We start from the raw sequence: 24,419 nt of genomic DNA on the forward strand, positions 1-24,419 counted from the left end.
GGTCTCCTCCATTGTCAGAAAATTGGAGCAAATTGGAGGAACAGCATCTCATATTTTGCTCGGGCAGCTTCCAGCCCAGTGGTATGAATATTGATTTCTCTCACTTCAGGTAGCCCCCGGCATTCCCTCTCTCTCCATCCCTCCCCCACCCAAGTCGCACCAGCTTCTCATTTTTCAAGATTTTTTTTTTAGATTTAGAGATACAGCGCAGAAACAGGCCCTTCGGTCCACCGGTTCCGCACTGCCCAGCGATCCCCGCACACTAACACTATCCTACACCCACTAGGGACAATTTTTACATTTGCCCAGCCAATTAACCTACATACCTGTACGTCTTTGGAGTGTAGGTGGAAACCGAAGATCTCGGAGAAAACCCACGCAGGTCACGGGGAGAACGTACAAACTCCGTACAGACGGCGCACGTAGTCAGGATCGAACCTGAGTCTCCGGCGCTGCATTCGCTGTAAGGCAGCAACTCTACCGCTGCGCCACCGTGCCGCCACCATTTTCACCCTACAAACATGTAACCTTTACCATTGTTACATTTTTGCATATCTTTCATTCTTTGTTCTTTATCTCTTCACATCACCGTCTATATCTCTCGTTTCCCTTATCCCTAACCAGTCTGAAGAAGGGTCTCGACCCGAAACATCACCCATTCCTTCTCTCCAGAGAGGCTGCCTGTCCCGCTGAGTTACTCCAGCTCTTTGTGTCTATATCCATTGGTGGGTCGGCAGTGGAGAGAGTAAGCAGCTTCAAATTCCAGGGCGATAACCTCTCGGATGACTGTCCTGGGCCCAGCACTGGCATCACAAGAAAGGCACAACGACTCTGCTTTCTTAGACTTGAGTTCAACTTTCCCATAGACACAAAATGCTGGAGTAACTCAGTGAGACAGGCGGCATCTCTGGAAGGCTGATAAATCCCCAGGGCCTGATGGTCTGCATCCCAGGGTATTTAAGGAGGTGGCTCTACAAATAGTGGAAGCATTGGAGATCATTTTTCAATGTTCTATAGATTCAGGATCAGTTCCTGTGGATTGGAGGATAGCAAATGTTATCCCACTTTTTAAGAAAGGAGGGAGAGAGAAAACGGGTAATTATAGACCAGTTAGTCTGACATCAGTGGTGGGGAAGATGCTGGAGTCAATTATAAAAGACGAAATTGCTGAGCATTTGGATAGCAGTAACAGGATCATTCCGAGTCAGCATGGATTTACGAAGGGGAAATCATGCTTGACAAATCTACTGGAATTTTTTGAGGATGTAACTAGGAAAATTGACAGGGGAGAGTCAGTGGATGTGGTGTACCTCGACTTTCAGAAAGCCTTCGACAAGGTCCCACATAGGAGATTAGTGGGCAAAATTAGAGCACATGGTATTGGGGGTAGGGTACTGACATGGATAGAAAATTTGTTGACAGACAGAAAGCAAAGAGTGGGGATAAATGGGTCCCTTTCGGAATGGCAGGCAGTGACCAGTGGGGTACCGCAAGGTTCGGTGCTGGAACCCCAGCTATTTACGATATACATTAATGACTTAGATGAAGGGATTAAAAGTACCATTAGCAAATTTGCAGATGATACTAAGTTGGGGGGTAGTGTGAATTGTGTGGAAGATGCAATAAGGCTGCAGGGTGACTTGGACAGGTTGTGTGAGTGGGCGGATACATGGCAGATGCAGTTTAATGTAGATAAGTGTGAGGTTATTCACTTTGGAAGTAAGAATAGAAAGGCAGATTATTATCTGAATGGTGTCAAGTTAGGAAGAGGGGATGTTCAACGAGATCTGGGTGTCCTAGAGCATCAGTCACTGAAAGGAAGCATGCAGGTACAGCAGGCAGTGAAGAAAGCCAATGGAATGTTGGCCTTCGTAACAAGAGGAGTTGAGTATAGGAGCAAAGATGTACTGTTGTACCGGGCCCTGGTGAGACCGCACCTGGAGTACTGTGTGCAGTTTTGGTCTCCAAATTTGAGGAAGGATATTCTTGCTATTGAGGGCGTGCTGCGTAGGTTCACTAGGTTAATTCCCGGAATGGCGGGACTGTCGTATGTTGAAAGGGTGGAGCAATTACGCTTGTATACACTGGGATTTAGAAGGATGAGGGGGGGATCTTATTGAAACATATAAGATAATTAGGGGATTGGACACATTAGAGGCAGGAAACATGTTCCCAATGTTGGGGGAGTCCAGAACAAGGGGCCACAGTTTAAGAATAAGGGGTAGGCCATTTAGAACGGAGATGAGGAAGAACTTTTTCAGTCAGAGAGTGGTGAAGGTGTGGAATTCTCTGCCTCAGAAGGCAGTGAAGGCCAGTTCGTTGGATGCTTTCAAGAGAGAGCTGGATAGAGCTCTTAAGGATAGCGGAGTGAGGGGGTATGGGGAGAAGGCAGGAACGGGGTACTGATTGAGAGTGATCAGCCATGATCGCATTGAATGGCAGTGCTGGCTCGAAGGGCTGAATGGCCTCCTCCTGCACCTATTGTCTATTGTCTATTTACCCTTCCTCAGACTGAGAGTCGGGTGAGGGGAACGAGAGATATGGAAGGGTTAGGTGTGGAAATGAGAGATCAAAGGGACGAAGTTCAAGAAAAATGTGGAATGGATCATTGTTTGCTCGGGGAAGGTGTTAACGAGACACACAAAAGTAATATTAATCCTCCCGCTCTTCACCTTTCCCACACTGCTGTAGAGTCTTAAAGCCATACAGCGTAGAGGCAGACCATTCGGCCCAACGTTCCTGCTGGCCATAATACTCTAAATGTCCCACCTTAAGGAACAAGTTCCCCTTTCACAGAAAACCATGATTTTGTCCTTGAGTCGGAAAAATACACAAAAATCACCCGATTATGATCTCCACTGCATTATAACGAATGACATCAAAAGCACAAAAGCAAGACTAATGTACAGGGATTGCTGGTTGGTGTGGACTGGATGGGCTGAATAGTCAGTCTCCATGCTGTATCTCTAAACTATCTCCAAACTAAGCTAAACTAACCCCATTAGAATGATAAGAAAGAACACTGAGAAGGGAGTAAGCTAACTGAAGAAGGGTCTCAACCCGAAACGTCAACCATTCCTTTTCTCCAGGGATGCTGCCTGTACCGCTGAGTTACTCCAGCTTTTTGTGTCTGTCTTCGGTTTAAACCAGCATCTGCAGTTCCTTCTTACATGGTAAACTAACTTTGCTGTTTGAAACAAAAACACACGGATCTCTGAATTTAATACTACTATGGAGGCATGCATATATGGGTGGTCATATTTTGAGGTGTTCATAATAGAAACATAGAAAATAGGTGCAGGAGGAGACCATTTGGCCTTTCGAGCCAGCACCACCATTCATTGTGATCATGGCTGATCATCCACAATCAAATGCAGGAACACCCTGTACTGCACAAAGAATAATCGCTCATTAGTGATAGGAGCAGAAATAGGCCATTCAGCCCATCAAGCCTACTCTGCCATTCAATCATGGTCGATCTATCTCTCCCTCCTAACCCCATTCTCCTGCCTTGTCCCCATAACCCCTGATAATCGTGATTCCTATTCCGCCGTTGGTCCTGCATGCTTTTGTTTTACAACCGACTCAACCAACTATTATTTTGAGCTGTAACCCTGCACGGTTCTTGTAACGGCACGGTAGCGCAGCGGTAGAGTTGCTGCTTTACAGCGAATGCACCGCCGGAGACTCAGGTTCGATCCTGACTACGGGTGCTGTACTGTAAGGAGTTTGTACGTTCTCCCCGTGACCTGCGTGGGTTTTCTCCGAGATCTTCGGTTTCCTCCCACACTCCAAAGACGTACAGGTATGTAGGTTAATTGACTGGGTAAATGTAAAAATTGTCCCTAGTGTGTGTAGGATAGTGTTAATGTACGGGGATCACTGGGCGGTGCGGACTTGGTGGGCCGAAAAGGCCTGTTTCCGCGCTGTATCTGAAAAAAAATTAAAATATGAACACTGTTCTTGGGGCGGGTACGGTGGTACAGTGGCAGAGTTGCTGCCTTGCAGCGCTAGAGACCCAGGTTTGATCCTGACCATGAGTGCTTGTCTGTACGGAGTTTGTACATTCTCCCCGTGACCTGCGTGGGTTTTCCCTGGGCTCTCCGGTTTCCTCCCACACTCCAAAGACGTACAGGTTTGTACGTTAATTGGCTTCTGTAACATTATAAATTGTCCCGAGTGTGTGTAGGATATTGTTAGTGTGCGGGGATCGCTGGTCGGCGCGGACTCGGTGGGCCGAAGGGCCTGTTTCCGCGCTGTATCTCTAAAGTAACAAAATTAGACTAAACCCTTTCAGAATTTCTCGTTTGTGTTTTTCACTCCTCGGTTTTGAAAGGCTTTCTGTTCTCTCAGGATTATCAAAACCATCTCCCGTCAATGGATATATTTAAGGCAGAGATGGATAAATTCTTGATTAGTACGGGTGTCCGAGTTTATGGGGAGAAGGCAGGAGAATGGGGTTGGGAGGGAGAGATAGATCGGACATGATTGAATGGTGGGGTAGACTTGATGGGCTGAATGTCCTAATTCTGCTCCTATCACTCATGAACTTATGAACTTATCTCTTCCCACTCCATTATCACTCAGTCCTCCGGTTCCCAGATCATTCCACAGTCTGCAACTTTGCCCCACTCTTTCCTCCATTTCCAGAGTTTCCCCTTTTAGTTCCCTTTCCCTTGAGGCCGAAAGAAAGGATCTCGACCCGAAACGTCTCCCATTCCTTCTCTCCAGAGACGCTGCCTGTCCCGCTGAGTTACTCCAGCGTTTTGTTGTGACCACCTTCGATTTAAACCAGCATCTGCAGTTCCTCCTTGCACATTTTCCCTTTTAGTCAAGTCAAGTCAAGTCAAATTTATTTGTCACATACACATACACGATGTGCAGTGAAATGAAAGTGGCAATGCCTGCGGGTTGTGCACAAAAAGAATTACAGTTACAGCATATAAATAAGGTTAATAAGTTACTATTATTGTCGACAAAAATTTAGTCTCTGGGGTTATAAAAGTTGACAGTCCTGATGGCCTGTGGGAAGAAGCTCCGTCTCATCCTCTCCGTTTTCACAGCGTGACAGCGGAGGCGTTTGCCTGATCGTAGCATCTGGAACAGTCCGTTACTGGGGTGGCAGGGGTCCCTCATGATCTTGCTTGCTCTGGATCTGCACCTCCTGATGTATAGGTCCTGCAGGGGGACGAGTGTAGTTCCCATGGTGCGTTCTGCCGAACGCACTACTCTCTGCAGGGCTATCCTGTCCTGGGCAGAGCTGTTCCCAAACCAGACTGTAATGTTGCCGGACAGGATGCTCTCTACAGCCCCAGAGTAGAAGCAATGAAGGATCCTCTGAGACACTCTGAATTTCCTCAGTTGTCTAAGGTGGTAAAGGCGCTGCTTAGCCTTACCCACCAATGCGGCAATGTGCGTTGCCCACGTCAGATCCACTGCGATGCGGACTCCCAAGTATTTGAAACTGCTCACCCTATCCACAATAGACCCATTCATCTCCAGTGGCGTGTACGTCCTTGGATGTTTAGCCCTTCTGAAGTCCACAATCAGCTCCTTTGTTTTAGTGACATTCAAGAGGAGGCTATTGTCCTGACACCAGAGTGCCAGATCAGCCACCTCCTCCCGGTAGGCCTTCTCATCGTTGTTGGAGATCCGGCCCACCACCACAGTGTCATCAGCAAACTTGATGATGGAGTTTGAGCTGAATCTGGCCCCACAGTCATGTGTGTACAGGGAGTACAGTAGGGGGCTAAGGACGCAGTCCTGGGGGGATCCTATGTTCAGGGTGAGGGAGCTAGATGTGTGTTCCCCCATCCTGACCACTTGGGGCCTGGCAGTGAGAAAGTCCAGGACCCAGGCATACAGAGGGGTGCTAAGCCCCAGTTCCAGCAGCTTCTCAACCATTCTGCTGGGGACTATTGTGTTGAATGCTGAACTAAAGTCAATGAACAGCATCCTCACATAGCCCCCCTGGCTGTCCAGATGAGAGAGAGCGGTGTGTAGAACCTGGGAGACCGCATCATCCGTGGACCTGTTCGGACGGTATGCGAACTGTAGTGGGTCCATGTTGCGAGGAAGGAGGGCGCAAAAGAACAGTCTTTGGTGTCTTTGGTGAACAGTGCCACTTTATTCCCACCCCATTCACTCTGAACACATTGTAGCCAGAATATCAAGTTCCCACACTTGTTCTTGCTCGAGCCTGTTTAGTCGCCGCCTTCCAAATTTACCAGCAGGTCTGGTCCCAGCTCAGCAGATGTTATATTTTAAACTCGTAATTCAATCCATTTATATTTGGCAAGTAATCCTCAAAGCCTCTCGCCCCACGATCTGGGAGATTAACACCCTTTACGCGAGTGTAACAATTTAACAAACCGTTCTGCTCCTTGACTGTAGCCATGCAGACTCTGCGTGTGAATTTGAGAGGATGCCATTCTCTGACAGTGCTGTGAAACAGTGTCTTTGGTGAACAGTGCCACTTTATTCCCACCCCATTCACTCTGAACACATTGTAGCCAGAATATCAAGTTCCCACACTTGTTCTTGCTCGAGCCTGTTTTTTTAAAAAAAACCCCGAAATAATAAAAATGTGCAGATGCTGGAGATTTGAGATAAAAAAGAAACTGCAGATGGCATCTGAGGAAAGAGAAAGGGCCAACTTTTCACTGCATTAACAGCAGCTGCATGAACTGCAGAGAGTTTCCAGCTTGTCAATAGTCAATTTTATTTATTCACAAAATGCTGGAGTAACTCAGCAGGTCAGGCAGCATCTCGGGAGAGAAGGAATGGGTGACGTTTCGTGTCGAGACCCTTCTTCAGACTGAAGAAGGGTCTCGACCCGAAACGTCACCCATTCCTTCTCTCCAGAGATGCTGCCTGACCTGCTGAGTTACTCCAGCATTTTGTGAATAAATCGATTTGTACCAGCATCTGCAGTTATTTTCTTATACTAGTCCATTTTATTTGTCACATACACATAAATGAAAGATTACCCACAGTCCAACAATCAGACCATTAAAAATAAGCAATAACACACACAATCATAAACCAACACCAAACAAAAGGAAACATCCATCACAGTGAGTCTCCTCCAGTCACCTCCTCACTGTGATGGGAGGCCAGAATGTATTTTCTCTTCCCCTGCCGTCTTCTCCCGCGGTCAGGCTGTTGAAGTTGCCACGTTTCTTGTTTCAGGTTTCTATTATTGCTGCAACATCTGAATGCAATATCAGTCTGGAGAAGGGTCTCGACCCAAAATGTCACCCCATTCCTTCTCTCCAGAGATGCTGCCTGTCCCGCTGAGTTACTCCAGCGTTTTGTGTCTACCTTGGATAGCATTCAAGAGAGAGCTAGATAGAGCTCTTAAGGATAGCGGAGTCAGGGGGTATGGGGAGACATGCCCTTTCCCAGCCTCGGGCAAGAGAGGAGAGAGAATGTTTCAGAACTGATGATAGGCCATTGACCTGAAACATGAACTGTAATGGTCTCCAAACAGAGGCTGTCCGGATATCTCCAGCACGGTTTGTTTTTATTGGAGAATTCCCACACCTGCAAATGTTCACAAAGTCACAAAGAAGGTGCATTTACATTCTTAGAAGTTTAAAGAGATTCGGCATGTCAACAAATATTCCTACAATCTTCCTGCAGATGTACAGTAGCAAATATCTTGACTTGTGGCGTAATGGCTTTGTGCAGCAAACTTCTTGCGTATGGCGTGCACAGCCTAAACAATAGATAATAGACAATAGGTGCAGGAGGAGGCCATTCGGCCCTTCGAGCCAGCACTGCCATTCAATGTGATCATGGCTGATCATTCTCAATCAGTACCCCATTCCTGCCTTCTCCCCATACCCCCTGACTCCGCTATCCTTAAGAGCTCTATCTAGCTCTCTCTTGAATGCATTCAGAGAATTGGCCTCCACTGCCTTCTGAGGCAGAGAATTCCACAGATTCACAACTCTCTGACTGAAAAAGTTTTTCCTCATCTCAGTTCTAAATGGCCTACCCCTTATTCTTAAACTGTGGCCCCTGGTTCTGGACTCCCCCAACATTGGGAACATGTTTCCTGCCTCTAACGTGTCCAACCCCTTAATAATCTTATGCGTTTCGATAAGATCTCCCCTCATCCTTCTAAATTCCTAATTGACCTAAATTGATCTAGACATCCAGGCCAGGTCAGCTTCAGTTGCTGGATGCATGGCCTTGATGCCACCAGGGAAAAGCCCCAGTGAGCAGCAAAGATAATAGAGCAGAGCAAGATAGACCACTCGGCCCTAAAAACCGTAGTTTGTCCTGGCGCCATTTTAGTAGGCAGAACATTTTCAAAGAAAAATACCAAAAATCTGTGAATTGATAGATGAGATATATTCTGCATTTTTATGGTATCATCAACACATACTGTTCCCCCAAAACACTGGTTACGAGAGGCATAGCGAACAGCGGGTTTTGCTTACTAAAATGGCGGACGTTACGCTCCTTTGCGTACTGCACTTCAGTATAGGCGATTTCGACGGAGTGGTTGATCTTGCTCCTCTAGTATCTTTGGTGAGCAGTCATTCACGATGTGTGGGATGGTCTGGTCTGGATATCCGCAGTCGCAAGCAGGGCAATTACAATGCACGACAATGCAAGAGGCAAATGCAACGCAATTCGAATGGTGGACTCAGCCCCGTCCGTTGCGCGCACAGCCCCCCATCCATCTAAGGCATCGACATGAGACGTTGCCTCAGGACGGTGGCATCCATTGTCAGCAATCCGCACCTCCTGCCCTCTTCTTGCTGCTACCATCGGGCAGCGGGTACAGAAGCCTGAAGTCCCACACCACCAGCTTCAGGAACAACCACTCCGCTAAGACTATCAGGTTCTTGAACCAACCATCACAACGCTAATCCTTCCCCAGCAACGGGACACTACCATCCACTCCTTTTGTACCACCATGGACTTGTTCTTCTTATTTTTGTGTCTTTGCACTGACGCCTTTTAATTTTGCAGTCTTATGTGTAATTTCTGCATCATTTAGGCTTTCGTGTGTTGTCTGTTGTCTACGTGTCTGCAGTGCTGCTGCAAGCAAGACTTGTATTGTACCTCTATCTCCACCTCACCCTTACATGTGCTTATGGACTTGACTTGTTTTCTGAATGTTACCGTGATCAAGCCAATGATGATTAATTTAGCAGCTTGCAAGTCAGTCCTTGGAAGCTTTTAGATGGTTGAAGTCTTCAGACGAGTGACATTCCTTTATCAGTGTTGACATTGCAACCAGCACTTGCCTAACCTGCAGCGGTTTTAGCAACACCCATAATACCTGCCATCTGCTTGAAAGGACAGGCGGGGTTCGACTGTTCCATGAGTGTAAGACAGAGACAAGTGAAGTGACATGTTTGACATCATCGGAGTTGTAAATAATGCAGGGACTTCGCTGCTGACTGAAAACTTGACATAGTGAAATTTGACTTACTCAAATTCTCCCGTTGACGCTTGGTTAGCCTGTCAAACAGTATTCACGTTCAGTCAAGTTGAGCAGGAAAGAACTGCAGATGCTGGTTTAAATCAAAGACAGACACAAAATGCTGGAGACCCTTCTTCACACTGAGTCAAGTCGAGTTGACCTTGTCACATGCACGAGGAGGGTCGGGTACAGACAATGAAAATCTTGCTTGTCTCAGCATTACTGGCACAGAGACTCTGACAATGCACAAATCGTAAATTATACATCAATTATACAAGGCAGTGAAAAGAAAGAGAGCGTGCAAAAAAAAGAGCAAGATATTAGTGCAAACACAATTAGAAAATAGTAGTGCAAGACCTGGTCCCTGAGTTTAGATACAAGGAATTGCAGATCCTGCAATTCCTCTTTTTTCACAAAAAAAAAGACACAAAATGCTGGATTAACTCAGCGGGTCAAGTAGCAACTCTTGAGAACATAGATAGGTGCCATTTTGGGTCAGGACCCTTCCTCAGACTGATTGTCGTGGGGAGTGAGGCGGTCACGGTGGCGCAGCGGTAGAGTTGATGCCTGACAGCGAATGCAGCGCCGGAGACCCGGGTTGGATCCCGACTACGGGCGCCGTCTGTACGGAGTTTGTACGTTCTCCCCACGACCCGCGTGAGGTTTCCTCCCACACTCCAAAGACGTGCAGGTTTGTAGGTTAATTGAGGGATCTGGAAACATGGCGGCACGGTGGCGCAGCGGTAGAGTTGCTGCCTTGCAGCGCCAGAGACCCGTGTTCAATCCAGACCACGGGTGCTGTCTGTATGGAGTTTTCCATTCTCCCCGTGACTACGTGGGTTTTGTCCGGGTGCTCCGGTTTCCTCCCACACTCCAAAGACGTGCAGGTTTGTAGGTTAGTTGAGTAAGTTAGACAATAGACAATAGACAATAGGTGCAGGAGGAGGCCATTTGGCCCTTCGAGCCAGCACCGCCATTCAATGTGATCATGGCTGATCATTCTCAATCAGTACCCTGTTCCTGCCTTCTCCCCATACCCCCTGACTCCGCTATCCTTAAGAGCTCTATCCAGCCAGCTCCCCTTTGTTATCCCCTTTGTGTCGGATAGAACTAGTGTATGGGATGATCGATGGTCGGCGTGGACTTGGTGGGCCTGTTTCCCTCTCTCCAGAGGTGCTGCCTGTCCCGCTGAGTTACTCCGGCATTTTGTGTCGACCTGTTTCCAAGCAGTATCTCTAAACTCAACTCAACTGAATGGATGAGGATTCTGATCTGCCCCAGGAGTCACCAACCTGGTTTTATTTCTTTGCTTTGCAGGCGACCATGAGCTCCACGGCGTCTACTCTCCGGATCGCCACCTTCTGCAGGACTTCCCGCAATCTCCTGCCAAAATCCGGCCTGCGCTACTTCAGCTCGGCTGGCCAGAACTCGACGCCAGATCCCTACAGTAAAACCCTCAAACAGGAGAGGCCGGGCAGCAAAGGTCCGACCAAACCTCTGCCCAAATGCGCCGACGTGGTGGTGATAGGTGGCGGCAGCATGGGATGCCAAACCCTCTACCATCTGGCCAAAGCGGGCATCACCAACGTGGTCCTGTTGGAACGGGACCAGCTGACGGCTGGGACCACGTGGCACACGGCCGGTAAGGACGAGCGAGGGTGGGGAAAGGCAGCGAGAAAAATAGATAGATGCAGGGAAAAACGCTCCCGATGTTGGGGGAGTCCAGAACCAGGGGCCACACAGTCTAAGAATAAAGGGGAGGCCATTTAAAACTGAGATGTGAAAGAACCTTTTCACCAAATTCAGTTGTGAATTTGTGGAATTATCTGCCACAGAAGGCAGCAGAGGCCAATTCACTGGATGGATTTAAAAGAGAGTTAGATAGAGCTCTAGGTGCTAGTGGAATCAAGGGGTATGGGGAGAAGGCAGGCACGGGTTACTGATTGTGGATGATCAGCAATGATCAAAATGATTGGCGGTGCTGGCTCGAAGGGCCAAATGGCCTCCACTTGCACCTGTTTTCTATTTTTTGTATGTTTCTATAAATCCCTGGAGAAATATTTAAGACTATTGGTGTGATCAAAAGGATGTTGTTGGAGAGCTTCAACCAGCCTGGTGGCCACCTGTAGTATATCATTCCATTCAGAAACCTGGCTAACGGCTAGAATTTTATTATTAGTGGGGAAAGGCATGGGGAAATGAAAGGCCGGAGTGACGGTGCGGCACGGTGGCGCAGCGATAGAGTTGTTGCCTCACAGCGCCAGAGACCCGGGTTCGATCCTGACTACGGGTGCTGTCTGTACGGAGTTTGTACGCTCTTCCCGTGACCTGCGTGGGTTTTCTCCGGGTGCTCTGGGTGTGTTTCCTCCCACACTCCACAGATGTACAGGCTTGTAGCTTGTGTAGGAAGGAACTGCAGATGCTGGTTTAAACCGAAGATGGTCCCAAAATGTTGGAGTAACTCAGCGGGTCAGGCAGCATCTCGGGGGGAGAAGGAGTGGGTGACGTTTCGGGTCGAGACCCTTCTTCAGACTGATGTCAGGGGAAGGGGCGGGACAAAGATAGGATGTAGTCGGAAACAGGAAGACTAGTGGGAGAACTGGGAAGGGGGAGGGGATGGAGAGGGAAAGCAGGGACTATCTGAAGTTAGAAAAGTCAATGTTCATACCGCTGGGGTGTAAACTACCCAAGCGAAATATAAGGTGCTGTTCCTCCAATTTGCGCTGGGCCTCACTCTGACAATGGAGGAGGCCCAGGGGACAGAGAAAGGTCAGATTGGGAATGGGAGGGGGAGTTGAAATGCTGAGCCACCGGGAGATCAGGTAGGTTGAGACGGACTGAGCGGAGTTGTTAAGCGAAACGATCGCCGAGCCTGCGCTTGGGCTCGCCGATGTCGAGAAGTTGACACCTGGAACAGCGGATACAGTAGATGAGGTTGGAGGAGGTGCAGGTGAACCTCTGCCTCACCTGGAAAGACTGTTTGGGTCCTTGGGTAGAGTGGAATCTTTGTCCCGCCCCCCCTCCCCTGACATCAGTCTGAAAAAGGTTCTCGACCTGAAATGTCACCCATTCCTTCTCTCCTGTTAAACTTTTTTTTTTTCTTCTGGAATGCTGGAGGTTGCGGGTAGGCTTGACAGATGAATATTAAATTATGAGAGGGACAGGGTAGGCAGTCAGAACCTTTTCCCCCGGGATGGAAATAGTAAATGCTAGAGGGCAGAGTTGTAAGATGAGAGGGGCAGAATTTAAAGGTGAAACTCGCTGAGCGAGTTTTTTTTATACAGAGGGTGGTGAGTTTATACATTGCTGGAGGTGGTGGTGAAGGCAAATATGAGAATGGTATTTCAGGGACTTTTGCGTAGGTACATGAATATGCAGGGAATTGAAAGATATGGATTATGTGCAAGTAGTCTATAGATGATCTTGGCATCATGTTCGCACAGACATATGCTGTAATATTGAATGTATGTTCCACTCATTTTTAATATACAGCCTTAGAAATAAAACTTTTAAGAAAGGGGTGGCACGGTGGCGCAGCGGTAGAGTTGCTGCCTCACAGCGCCAGAGGCCCGGGTCCGATCTCGACCACGGGTGCTTGTCTGTACGGAGTTTGTACGTTCTCCCCGTGACCTGCGTGGGAAAGACTGGAGCGACTAGGCTTGTATACACTGGAATTTAGAAGGATGAGAGGAGATCTTATCGAAACGTATAAGATTATTAAGGGGTTGGACACGTTAGAGGCAGGAAACATGTTCCCAATGTTGGGGGAGTCCAGAACAAGGGGCCACAGTTTAAGAATAAGGGGTAGGCCATTTAGAACTGAGATGAGGAAAAACTTTTTCAGTCAGAGAGTTGTGAATCTGTGGAATTCTCTGCCTCAGAAGGCAGTGGAGGCCAATTCTCTGAATGCATTCATGAGAGAGCTAGATAGAGCTCTTAAGGATAGCGGAGTCAGGGGGTATGGGGAGAAGGCAGGAACGGGGTACTGATTGAGAATGATCAGCCATTGAATGGCGGTGCTGGCTCGAAGGGCCGCGATGGGTTTCCTCTGGTTTCCCCCACCTCCTGGTAATGTAGAGGATGGCCGGTCGATGGGCTGCTGTGAATTGTCCCGAGTGTATGAAGAAGAGTTATAGAATCTGTACAACTATTGTACGTCTTTGGAATGTGGGAGGAAACCCTCGCAGGTCGCAGGGAGAACGCACAAACTCCGCACAGACAGCACTCTGTAATCAGGATGGAACCCGGGTCTCTGGTGCTGTAAGGCAGCGTCTCGACCACCGCACCACCGTGCCGGCCTGTTGTAAATTGCCAGTGATTAGAATGTCAGGAGAATTAAACGGGCATGGGATTGATTGTTGGGGCTTGGTGGCTAGCATGGACTCGGTGGGATGAAGGGCCTGTCCCTCATGATTGTGATGTCTCATTTGATGACCTGAATGAGACTTTACCGTACAGTTATAGAGTTTCATTTTTGTGGCATTGCACCTTGTCTATGTGGCTTGCTCTTGAACCTTTAACCCTTGATTGTCTGAATCCTGCCAATGTCCATTCTCCAACACTAGTGTATCATGTTGAGACCCTTCTTCAGACTAAGAGTCAGGGGAAGAGGGAACAAGAGATATAGATGGTGATGTTGAGCAGCTTACAACCTAGCTCTATGAATATTGATTGTTCTCACTTCAAGTAACCCTTGCATCCCCTCTCTCTCCATCCCTCCCCACCCGTCGTACTACCTTCAAAGTCGTCTTGTTCTCATTGTCTGTATCTTGTTTTCACCGAGCCTACAGCTAAAAATGGCCCGTTTCCTTTATCATCGTTACCTTTTTTGAATATCTTTCATTCATTTGTTGTACATCTCTCTACATCACGTAGTGGAAGAAAATAACTGCAGATGCTGGTACAAATCGAAGGTATTTATTCACAAAATGCTGGAGTAACTCAGCAGGTCAGGCAGCATCTCAGGAGAGAAGGAATGGGCGACGTTTCGGGTCGAGACCCTTCTTCAGTCTGAAGAAGGAATGGCCGACGTTTCGGGTTGAGACCCTTCTTCAGTCTGAAGAAGGGTCTCGACCCGAAACGTCACCCATTCCTTCTCTCCTGAGATGCTGCCTGACCTGCTGAGTTACTCCAGCATTTTGTGAATAAATACCTTCTCTCTACATCACCGTCTATATCTCTGGTTTCCCTCTCCCCTGACACTAAGTCTGAAGATGGGTCTCGGCCCGAAAACATCACCCATTCCTTTTCTCCAGAGCTGCTGCCTGTCCCTCCAGAGCCGAGTTACTTCGGCTTGTTGTGCCTTAACTTTGGTTGAAGGCCACGTCTGCAGATCAATCCTGCACTCGTATATCATGGATGCTTCTGTGGTGACCTTCCCCCAGTTCAAGCCCATCTCTCTCTCGCTCTCCGCAGGACTCCTGTGGCAGCTAAGGCCCAGTGACATTGAGGTGGAGCTCCTGGGACACACGCGGAAGGTCGTCAGCAAAGACCTAGAGCAGGAGACCGGGCTACACACCGGCTGGATCGAGAACGGCGGCCTCCTCATCGCCTCGAACAAGCAGAGGCTGGACGAGTACAAACGCCTCATGTCAGTAAGTTCCTCGCGGACTTCACGTGTTCAGAAGTGATTTTAGATTAGTTTAGTTGAGAGATTAGTTTAGTTGAGAGTAAACAGGCCCTTCGGCCCACCGAGTCCGTGCCGACCGGCGATCCCCGCACACTAACGCTATCCTACACACACCGGGGACAATTTTATATACATACCAAGCCAATTAGCCTACAAACCTGTACGTCTTTGAAGTGTTGGAGTGTTTCAAGAGAGAGTTATATTTAGCTTTAAGGGATGTGGGGAAAAAGCCAGAACGGGGTACTGATTTTTGGATGATCAGCCATGATCATATAGAATGGCGATGCTGGCTCGAAGGGCCTAATGGCCTACTCCTGCACCTACTTTCTATGGTTCTATGTTTCTATGTTGGAGGAAACTGAAGATCTCAGAGAAAACCCACCTTGGTCACGGGGAGAACGTACAAACTCTGCACAGACAGCACCCGTAGTTGGGATCGAACCTGGGTCGCTGGCACTGTAAGTGCTACAAGGCAGCAACTCTACCGCTGCGCCACTGTGCTGACAGGCCATTTGGCCCATCGAGTCTACCCCGCCTTTCAATCCTGGCAGATTTATCTGTCCAAAGCTTTTGCTGAATATATTCGGCACCCAAAGACGATTTTTTCAAAGATCTCTGGAGAGACCCCAGAAATGTCACCCATTCCCCTCTCTCCAGAGGTGCTGCCTGCCCCGCTGAGCGACTCCAGCACTTTGATCCTATGAAATAAAATAATGGTGATGCACTTGGGTGAGAAGCAACTCACTCAAGATGGAACTTTTAACACTCAACACTAGAGACTGCATGAAGACAGGGTGGGGGCAACATACTGTGGTGAGAGGGAGAGATTGGTGGCTTGTGGAGGAGAGAGGGGAGTGTCAGCTGTTCCAGAGAGTTAAGAGGAGGCAAATAGCCTCGGTCTGCATGGCGCCATTTTCTGATTCTACCTCAATCCCTCTATCTGTTACCTTGCATATATTGAACACGTTGCAAACCCACCATGTGTGACTGCTGACGTCAATAGACTCAGGCCAGCGAGTCTCCTTTAAGGACATTATGTAGGTTAATTGGCTGGGTAAATGTAAAAATTGTCCCTAGTGGGTGTAGGATAGTGTTAGTGTACGGGGATCGCTGGGCGGCACGGACTTGGTGGGCCGAAAAGGCCTGTTTCCGGCTGTATATATATATGATATGATTATGAATTTTTTTCATGTGACTTCGAGGTGACTTTTATCCAAATTTCTAAACAAATGTGCATTCATAGTGTCAAACTCTCCATCTTTTTGCCTGGATCATGAAAACAGTAACAGAGATGTGCAAAATTACCACCCCCCCAAAAAAAACAACTCTTCAGGACAATTGGTGTAGGATAGTGCTAACTTGTGGGGATCGCTGGTCGGCACGGACCCGGTGGGCCGAAGGGCCTGCTTTCCGTGCTGTATCTCTAAACTAAACCAAACTAAACTCTAAACTAAACTAAACATTGGCAGTGAAAACGTTCAAATTTGAGAGAGGGAGTCTTAACTGAGGAGAGAAGCAAATATCCTCACATAAAACAGGGAATGTCTAAAGGGTGGGGATGGGACAGAGAGAAAATTAGGCAAATTGGAATATGTCTCAGTACCTGTTGTTACCATGAGGGCAATGCAAGGCGTGCAGATGGTAGAAGTACATGGATAAAGTTTAATTTGGTTTAGTTTATTGTCACGTGTGTCGAGGTACAGTGAAAAGAATCTTTGTTTTGTGCTATCTAGTCAGTGGAAAGATTGTACATGATTGCAATCAAGCCGTCCAGAGTGTGCAGGTACAGGATAAAGTGAATAACGTTTAGTGCAATATCTTCAACATTTTGTGTCTAATCGGTTTAAACCAGCATCTGCAGTCTGACGAAGGGTCTCGACCCGAAACGTCACCCATTCCTTCTCGTTTGAGATGCTGCCTGACCCGCTGAGTTACTCCAGCATTTTGTGTCTACCTTTGAATTAAACCAGCATCTGCAGTTTTTTTTCTCCCTACGCATCTGCAGTTCCACCCGACACATTTTATTTCATACTTTGCTTATGAAGGTTTTGAGTTATTGTACACGAGGGCAGGCGAGCGCAGTACGTTAGTCCTGGCCACATAGTAGCTGAAAGTAATAATTAATCACTTTTCATATTTGCAGGAGTGCTGACGTCAGCCAGTGTTTAAATCAATGGCTAAATAAACTCTTGCACAAGCTGCAAGGTCAATGCAACCAAACAACATCCACGAACCCTGGGTGTTGTGCCTCTAATGGTGTGAGGATTAGGGAGCGCGAGTGAGAGAGTGTGAGGCCCGGGGTGGGCTTTCCAAGTGCTGACTGTGTGGAAACACAAGCTTCAAAGGGTTTTCATTACAGGATGGCAAGTAGTCCTTGCGTCTCCTCTCTCCCCCCCCCCCCCCCCCCCCCACCCGAGTCGTCCTACTAGTTTCGTTGTTGTCCCCTTGAATTTCAGTGTCCGTGTATCTCGTTATCACCAAGCCCAACAGCCAACAATGGACCATTGTGGGCTCCACCTTTCAGTGATCATCATTACTTTTTGCAAATGTTCCATTCACTGGATCAATATCTCTCGATATGGCCGTCTATATCTCTCGTTTTCCCTTTTCTCTGACTTTCAGTCTGAAGAAGGGTCTCGCCTGGAAAATGTCACCTCTTCCATTTTCTCCATGGATGCTGCCTGACCCGCTGGGTTACTCCAGCTCTTTGCGTCTGTCTTTGCTTTAAACCAGCATCTGCGGCTCCTTCCTGCACCTTTTTAAAGTTTCTATGTTTCTGTTTCTGATCATGATCAGCCATGATCACATTGAATGGCGGTGCTGGCTCGAAGGGCCGAATGGCCTCCTCCTGCACCTATTGTCTATTGTCTATTGGTGCGGGGGAAGAAACACAGAGGCAGGTACCTGGCTGTTTAATGTTCTAAATCATTCCCTTTTCTCGCCGGTCTTGCATCGGTTTGTATTACTTTTGGGGGAACTCAGTCAGAAAAGGGCAACTCCCAGAAAAACCCCAGCATGATTCACACCGTAAGCAGGTTTCTGCTCAAAAACTGGGAGGGCAACACACCTATGTTTTGAAGCACGTGCTATTTTACGGCTATTGGATTCGCCAGAAAGACTGATCTCTCTCACCTTGAAAATATTGTCGACGTATCCAAAGTATTGTTGATGACAAATTAGATGAAGTGTAAAGCAAAGACATAGCGTTTTGTTCCCAACAGAACCATCTTTTAGGTTAGTTCAGCGACGCAGAGCGGAAACAGTCCCGCACACTTACACGACCCTGCACGCTGGGGACACCTTACAATTCAACCAAAGCCGATTAGCCTGAAAACCTGCACCTCTTTGGAGCGCGGGAAGAGACCGACCGGAGCTCCCGGAGAAAACCCACGCAGGTCGCAGGGCGAATGTACAAACTCCGTACAGACATGCACTCGTAGTCAGGATCTCTGGCGCTGTGAGGCAGTAACTCTACCGCTACGCCACCATGTCGTGATTGAAATTCAGCATGGCCCACATCGACTATCGATCACCCATTCACCTCATGACACCATCTTGTAGTCTCTGCCGCGTCTGCTCCTCAGATGAGGTGTTCCGTACGAGGACATCCGAGATGTCCTCGTTCTTTAGGGAATGGGGTTTTCCCACTCCCATCATAGATGAGGCCCTCACTGGCGTTTCCTCGGTACCCCGGACTCCTGCTCTTGCTCCCCCCTCCCCCCAAAGTATTGGATTAGCCAGAAAGACTGGACCTTCTGCACCTTGAAATTATTACAGATGTTCCTGTCTTCCCAACTGTACAGAATCACCTCTATGAGATAAACAATATTCCTCAGTCTGAAGACTAAATCGTCTCCTGGCCATTCCCTCCACAGAGGCTGCCTGAACTGCTGAGTTGCTCCAGTACTTTATGCTCTGCTCAGGATTCCAGCATCTGCTGTTTCTTGTATCTCCACAATGTCCTTATACCTCTCCCTTTCTCATGTTTAGTTTTTTTCTTGTGTGGAGGACTGTACACGTACCTCAGTGAGGGTCTGTGTGTGTGTGTGTGTGGGGGGTCCTGTACCCCAGTGAGGGTCTGTGTGTGTGTGTGTGTGTGTGTGTGTGTGTGTGTGTGTGTGTGTGTGTGTGTGTGTGTGTGTGTGTGTGTGTGTGTGTGCGCGCGCGTGCGTGCGTGCGTGCGTGCGTGCGTGTCCTCTCTCTCCTCTCTTCCCCCCCCCCCCCCCCCCCCCCACCACTGAACATAGAACAGTGCAGATAGACATAAAATGCTGGAGTAACTCAGTGGGTCAGGCAGCATCTCTGGAGAGAAGGAATGGGTGACGTTTCGGGCTGAGACCCTTCTTCAGACTGAAGGGTCTCGACCCAAAAATTCACCCACTCCTTCTCTCCAGAGATGCTGACTGTCCCACTGAGTTACTCCAGTATTTTGTGTCTATCTTTGATTTAAACCAGCAACTGCAGTTCCTTCCTACACATAGAACAGCACAGGAACAGGGCCCTTAACCTGCAATGTCTGTGCTGAACATGATGCCCAAGACAAACTAATCTCCTCTGCCTGCACATGGCCCATATCCCTCCATTCTCTGCATATCCATGTGCCTATCAAAAAGCCCTTTAAACACCACTGTCCCATAGGCCTCCACCCCCACCCCTGGCAACATGTCCCAGGCACCCACCACCCGCTGTGAAATAAAGATTGCCCCGCACTTTAAACTCTCCCTCTCTCAGCTTAAGTTATGACCTCTAGTCTTTCACATTTCTAACCGGCAAAGCTTTCCCATTTCACCGAACACTAGCTCCAGGGCATGCTGGATCTCTCTGTTGCTAACCGTTTCTTCTCCTCGGATTCCCATGCTGACCTTTCTGTCCTGGTCTCCTCCATTGCCACAGTGAAGACGTGCGCAAACGGGAGAAACAGCACCTCGTAGAAACATAGAAAATGCGGCACGGTGGCGCAGCGGTAGAGTTGCTGCCTTACAGCAAATGCAGCGCCGGAGACTCAGGTTCGATCCTGACTACGGGCACCGTCTGTACGGAGTTTGTACTTTCTCCCCGTGACCTGCGTGGGTTTTCTCCGAGATCTTCGGTTTCCTCCCACACTCCAAAGACGTACAGGTATGTAGGTTAATTGACTGGGTAAATGTAAAAATTGTCCCTAGTGTGTGTAGGATAGTGTTAATGTGTGCGGGGATCGTTGGGCGGCGTGGACTCGGTGGGCCGAAGGGCCTGTTTCCGCGCTGTATCTCTAAATCTAAAAATCTAAAAAAAATAGGTGCAGGAGGAGGCCATTTGGCCCTTCGAGCCAGCAATCAGTAACTTGTGCCTGCCTGCCCTCTCTCCATATCCCTTGATTCTGAGCGCCCCTAGAGCTCTATCCAACTCATAATTTTAGGTAAGAACAGGTAAGTTATTTTTCTTAACCAATGCATCTTTTTTTTTTCTCTCTCTCCCTCTCATTTAGTTGGGGAAAGCCTATGGGATTGAGTCCCATGTGTTGTCCCCTTCGGAGACAAAGGATCTTTACCCTCTGATGAACGTGACTGACCTGTATGGCACCCTCTACGTCCCCACTGATGGCACCATGGACCCAGCAGGGACCTGCAGCACCCTGGCGCGGGCGGCAACCATGCGTGGGGCAATGGTAGGTCACCCACTCCTCCCTGCCATCAACCATCCTGGGGCTCAACGCCAGAGATCCAGGTTCGATCCCCACCTCGGTTGCTCTGTGTGTGTGTGTGTGTATGTGTGTGTGTGTGTGTGTGTGCGTGTGTGTGCGTGTGTGTGCGTGTGTGTGTGTGTATGTGTGCGTGTGTGTGCGTGTGTGTGCGTGTGTGTGCGTGTGTGCGTGTGTGTGTGCGTGTGTGGAGTTTGCACATCCTCCCTCTAATCACGCGGGTTTCCTCCCACATCACAAAGACTTAAGGGGCCCGTAGGTTAATTGTCCCCTGGAAATTATCCCCAAGTGTGGCAGGGAGTAGATGCGAGAGTGAGATCACATACGACTCACATCGACTTTATTTCGAGTACATGGACAGGACTGGTTTGGAGGGATATGGGCCAAACGCAGGCAGGTGGGACCGGTGTAGCTGGGACATGTTGGCTGGTGTGGGTAGGGGTGGCAACTATCTCACTGCCGGGGGACAAGGTGATGGCACCGTCGCTCGCCCCACGTGTCCTCACCCAGCCAGCGGCCACGTGCTCCCGCTCCACTAATGGCGGCTGCCCGGGCCGGGAGGCGGGTTGCTATGCAGCCTCCATTAGGCGGCGCCCGGGCCTCCGGGCCTACAGTGTCCGGGCCTACGATGTCAGGGCCTACAGTGTCCAGGCCTACAATGTTCCGGGCCTACAATGTTCCGGGCCTACAGTGTCCGGGCCTACGGTGTATGAAGACAGATGCGGGGAGCACGGTGGCGCAGCGGTAGAGTTGCTGCCTTACAGCGAATGCAGTGCCGGAGACCTTGGTTCGATCCTGACTACGGGTGCTGTACTGTACGGAGTTTGTACGTTCTCCCCGTGACCTGCGTGGGTTTTCTCCGAGATCTTCGGTCTCCTCCCACACTCCAAAGACGTACAGGTTTGTAGGTTAATCGGCTTGGTAAATGTAAAAGTTGCCCCTAGTGGATATAGGATAGTGTTAGTGTGTGTGGATCGCTGGTCGGCGCGGACCCGGTGGGCCGAAAGGGCCTGTTTCCGCGCTGTATCTCCAAGCAAAGAGAGATGGGTCTATGATGGTACGGCTGTAACTTGTAATCTGGGCCATGTGAACTAGGGGTTGATTGAACGAATTCAGAGTAAATCAAGGAGACATCTCCCATCTGGTCCCATCTGTACCCCTGCCCCGTACCCATTGCACTTCATACTCCTTGTTCTTTTTACCCTGTTTGCAAGAACGTGCCCAGAAATCACTTGAACTCGTTCAGCTTCACTTGACCCCCTAAATGGTGATTGTGTGCAGGTAAACATCGGTTTTGCTTGCTGCAACCCTTAAGATCTCAACAGCTAATGTCATGGCAATCAACTTGCATTAATGCGGCTGCCTTAATGTGGATTGAAGGCCGGGGGTTAAGGCACTGAAGCGTAAGGACTCTGAGGAGTACGTTTCTGTTTCAGTGCACCTGTCTCTGAAGGCATTCACTGAGTTGTCTCATCGAACAGCTTGTTAAAATTGCTCGGGCGTTTTAGCCGACAAGGAAACGTGGCAGCTTCTGCGGAAAGTTGGTTAATGGACGAGTGTTCCTTGGGCCGTGGAAAGGGGTCAAAGCTGGCTCTGTCTGTACTTTCCCATCTGTGGAACTTTGGGGAGCAGGAAGGTGGGCTGGGGGAGTTCAGAGTCTAACCAAGGTCTCTTAACATGACGGTAGACACACAATGCTGGAGTAACTCAGCGGGTCAGGCAGCATCTCAGGAGAGAGGGAGTGGGTGACGTTTCGGGTCGAGACCTTCCTTCAGACTGATGTCTGGGAGGGGGCGGGACAAAGATAGGATGCAGACGGAGACAGGAAAACTAGTGGGAGAACTGGGATGGGGGAGAGGATAGAGAGGGAAAGCAGGGACTATCTGAAGTTAGAGAAGTCAATGTTCAAACCGCTGGGGTGGAAACTCTTAACACGATGAAGGGATTCAACATGGTCACTTAGAGTCATGCAGCGCGGAAACAGGCCCTTCGGCCCAGCTTGCGCATGCTGACCAAAGTGCCCCATCTAAACTAATCCCACCTGCCTCAGTTTAGCCCATATCCCTCTAAACCTGTCCTATCCATGTACCTGTAAAAGTGTCGTTTCAATGTTCCTGTAGTACCTGTTTCAACTACCTGCTCTGGCAGTCCGGTCCATAAACCCACCATGGAATTTAGAAAAAGTTGGCTCTCAGGTTCCAAGTTGGCTCTCAGGTTCCTATTAAATGTTTCCCCTCGCCTTTAACCTATGTCCTCTGGTTCTTGATTCCCTCACTCCGAGCAAAAGACTCTGGGCATTCACCGTCTCTATTCCCCTCATGATGTTTTACACCTCAATAAGATCACCCCTCATCCTCCTGCGATCCAAAGAATAAAGTCCCAGCCTGTCCAATCTCTCACTTAAGCAAAACTATTTCCTCGAACAGGGAAATAAAGTGGTCTGAGGAAGAGATTTTTTCTGAATAAGATTGTTGAGGGGTATCAGGCAAGAAGCAGTAATTGGAAATGGGCGCAGCGGTAGAGTTGCTGCTTTGCAGCGAATGCAGCGCTGGAGACCCGGGTTCTATCCCGACTATGGGTGCTGTCTGTACGGAGTTTGTACGTTCTCCCCGTGACCTGCGTGGGTTTTCTCCGAGATCTTCGGTTTCCTCCCACACTCCTAAGACGTACGGGTATGTAGGTTAATTGGATCGGTAAATGTAAAAAAAATTGTTCCTCGTGGGTATAGGATAGTGTTAATGTGCGGGGATCGCTGGTCGGCGCGGACCCGGTGAGCCAAAAAGGCCTGTTTCCGCGCTGTAGCTCAAAGCTGAACGGCCTCTTTCTATGCCATGAAGCTTCATAGTTCTGATGGGGTCATGGTCAGGAGAGTGCCCCTCAGCCCAACTTAAGATGATCAGCAAATGCCCATTTTAATTGTTGCCAGCTTCCCATCAGCTTCAGATTGGACCATTGATCCACACACGAGGGGCTGTTTACAAGGGCCAACTAACCTGCTGGTCAGCAAGTCTGGGACGTGGAAGGAAACTGGTGTTGCTGGAGGAAAGGACGGAGGCAGGAAACATGTTCCCAATGTTGGGGGAGTCCAGAACCAGGGGCCACAGTTTAAGAATAAGGGGTAGGCCATTTAGAACGGAGATGAGGAAAAACCTTTTCAGTCAGAGAGTTGTGAATCTGTGGAATTCTCTGCCTCAGAAGGCAGTGGAGGCAATTCTCTGAATGCATTCAAGAGAGAGCTAGATAGAGCTCTTAAGGATAGCGGAGTCAGGGGGTATGGGGAGAAGGCAGGAACGGGGTACTGATTGAGATGATCAGCCATGATCACATTGAATGGTGGTGCTGGTTCGAAGGGCCGAATGGCCTACTCCTGCACCTATTGTCTATTGTCTATTGAAAGGCCTGGATAGGGTGGATGTGGAGAGGATGTTTCCACTAGTGGGAGGAGTCTCGGACCAGAGGCTGCAGCCTCAGAATTAAAGGACATAACTTTAGAAAGGAGACGAGGAGGGAATGTCTTTAGACTGTCGTGAATCTGTGGAATTCATTGCCACTGACGGCTGTGGACGATGTCACCGGATGTTATTAAGGTGGCGATTGACAGACTCTCGATTAGTACAGCTGTTAGGGGTTATGGGGAGAAGGCTGGAGAATGGGGTTAAGAGGGAAAG

General features: G+C 48.8%; 1 protein-coding gene across 1 annotated transcript in view; it reads left to right on the forward strand.

Annotated features, from left to right (window-relative positions):
* Positions 1-24,419, forward strand: part of sardh (sarcosine dehydrogenase) — a 53,425-nt gene continuing 29,006 nt past the window's right edge. Inside the window, 4 exon segments of the mRNA XM_078425900.1 lie at positions 1-81; positions 10,763-11,087; positions 14,861-15,039; positions 20,539-20,718. Of these exon segments, the coding sequence (XP_078282026.1) occupies positions 10,769-11,087; positions 14,861-15,039; positions 20,539-20,718 (678 nt within the window). The 5' untranslated portion in view covers positions 1-81; positions 10,763-10,768.

The sequence above is a fragment of the Rhinoraja longicauda genome, chromosome 31 (genome assembly GCF_053455715.1).
Source record: "Rhinoraja longicauda isolate Sanriku21f chromosome 31, sRhiLon1.1, whole genome shotgun sequence".
Classification (NCBI taxonomy): domain Eukaryota; kingdom Metazoa; phylum Chordata; class Chondrichthyes; order Rajiformes; family Arhynchobatidae; genus Rhinoraja; species Rhinoraja longicauda.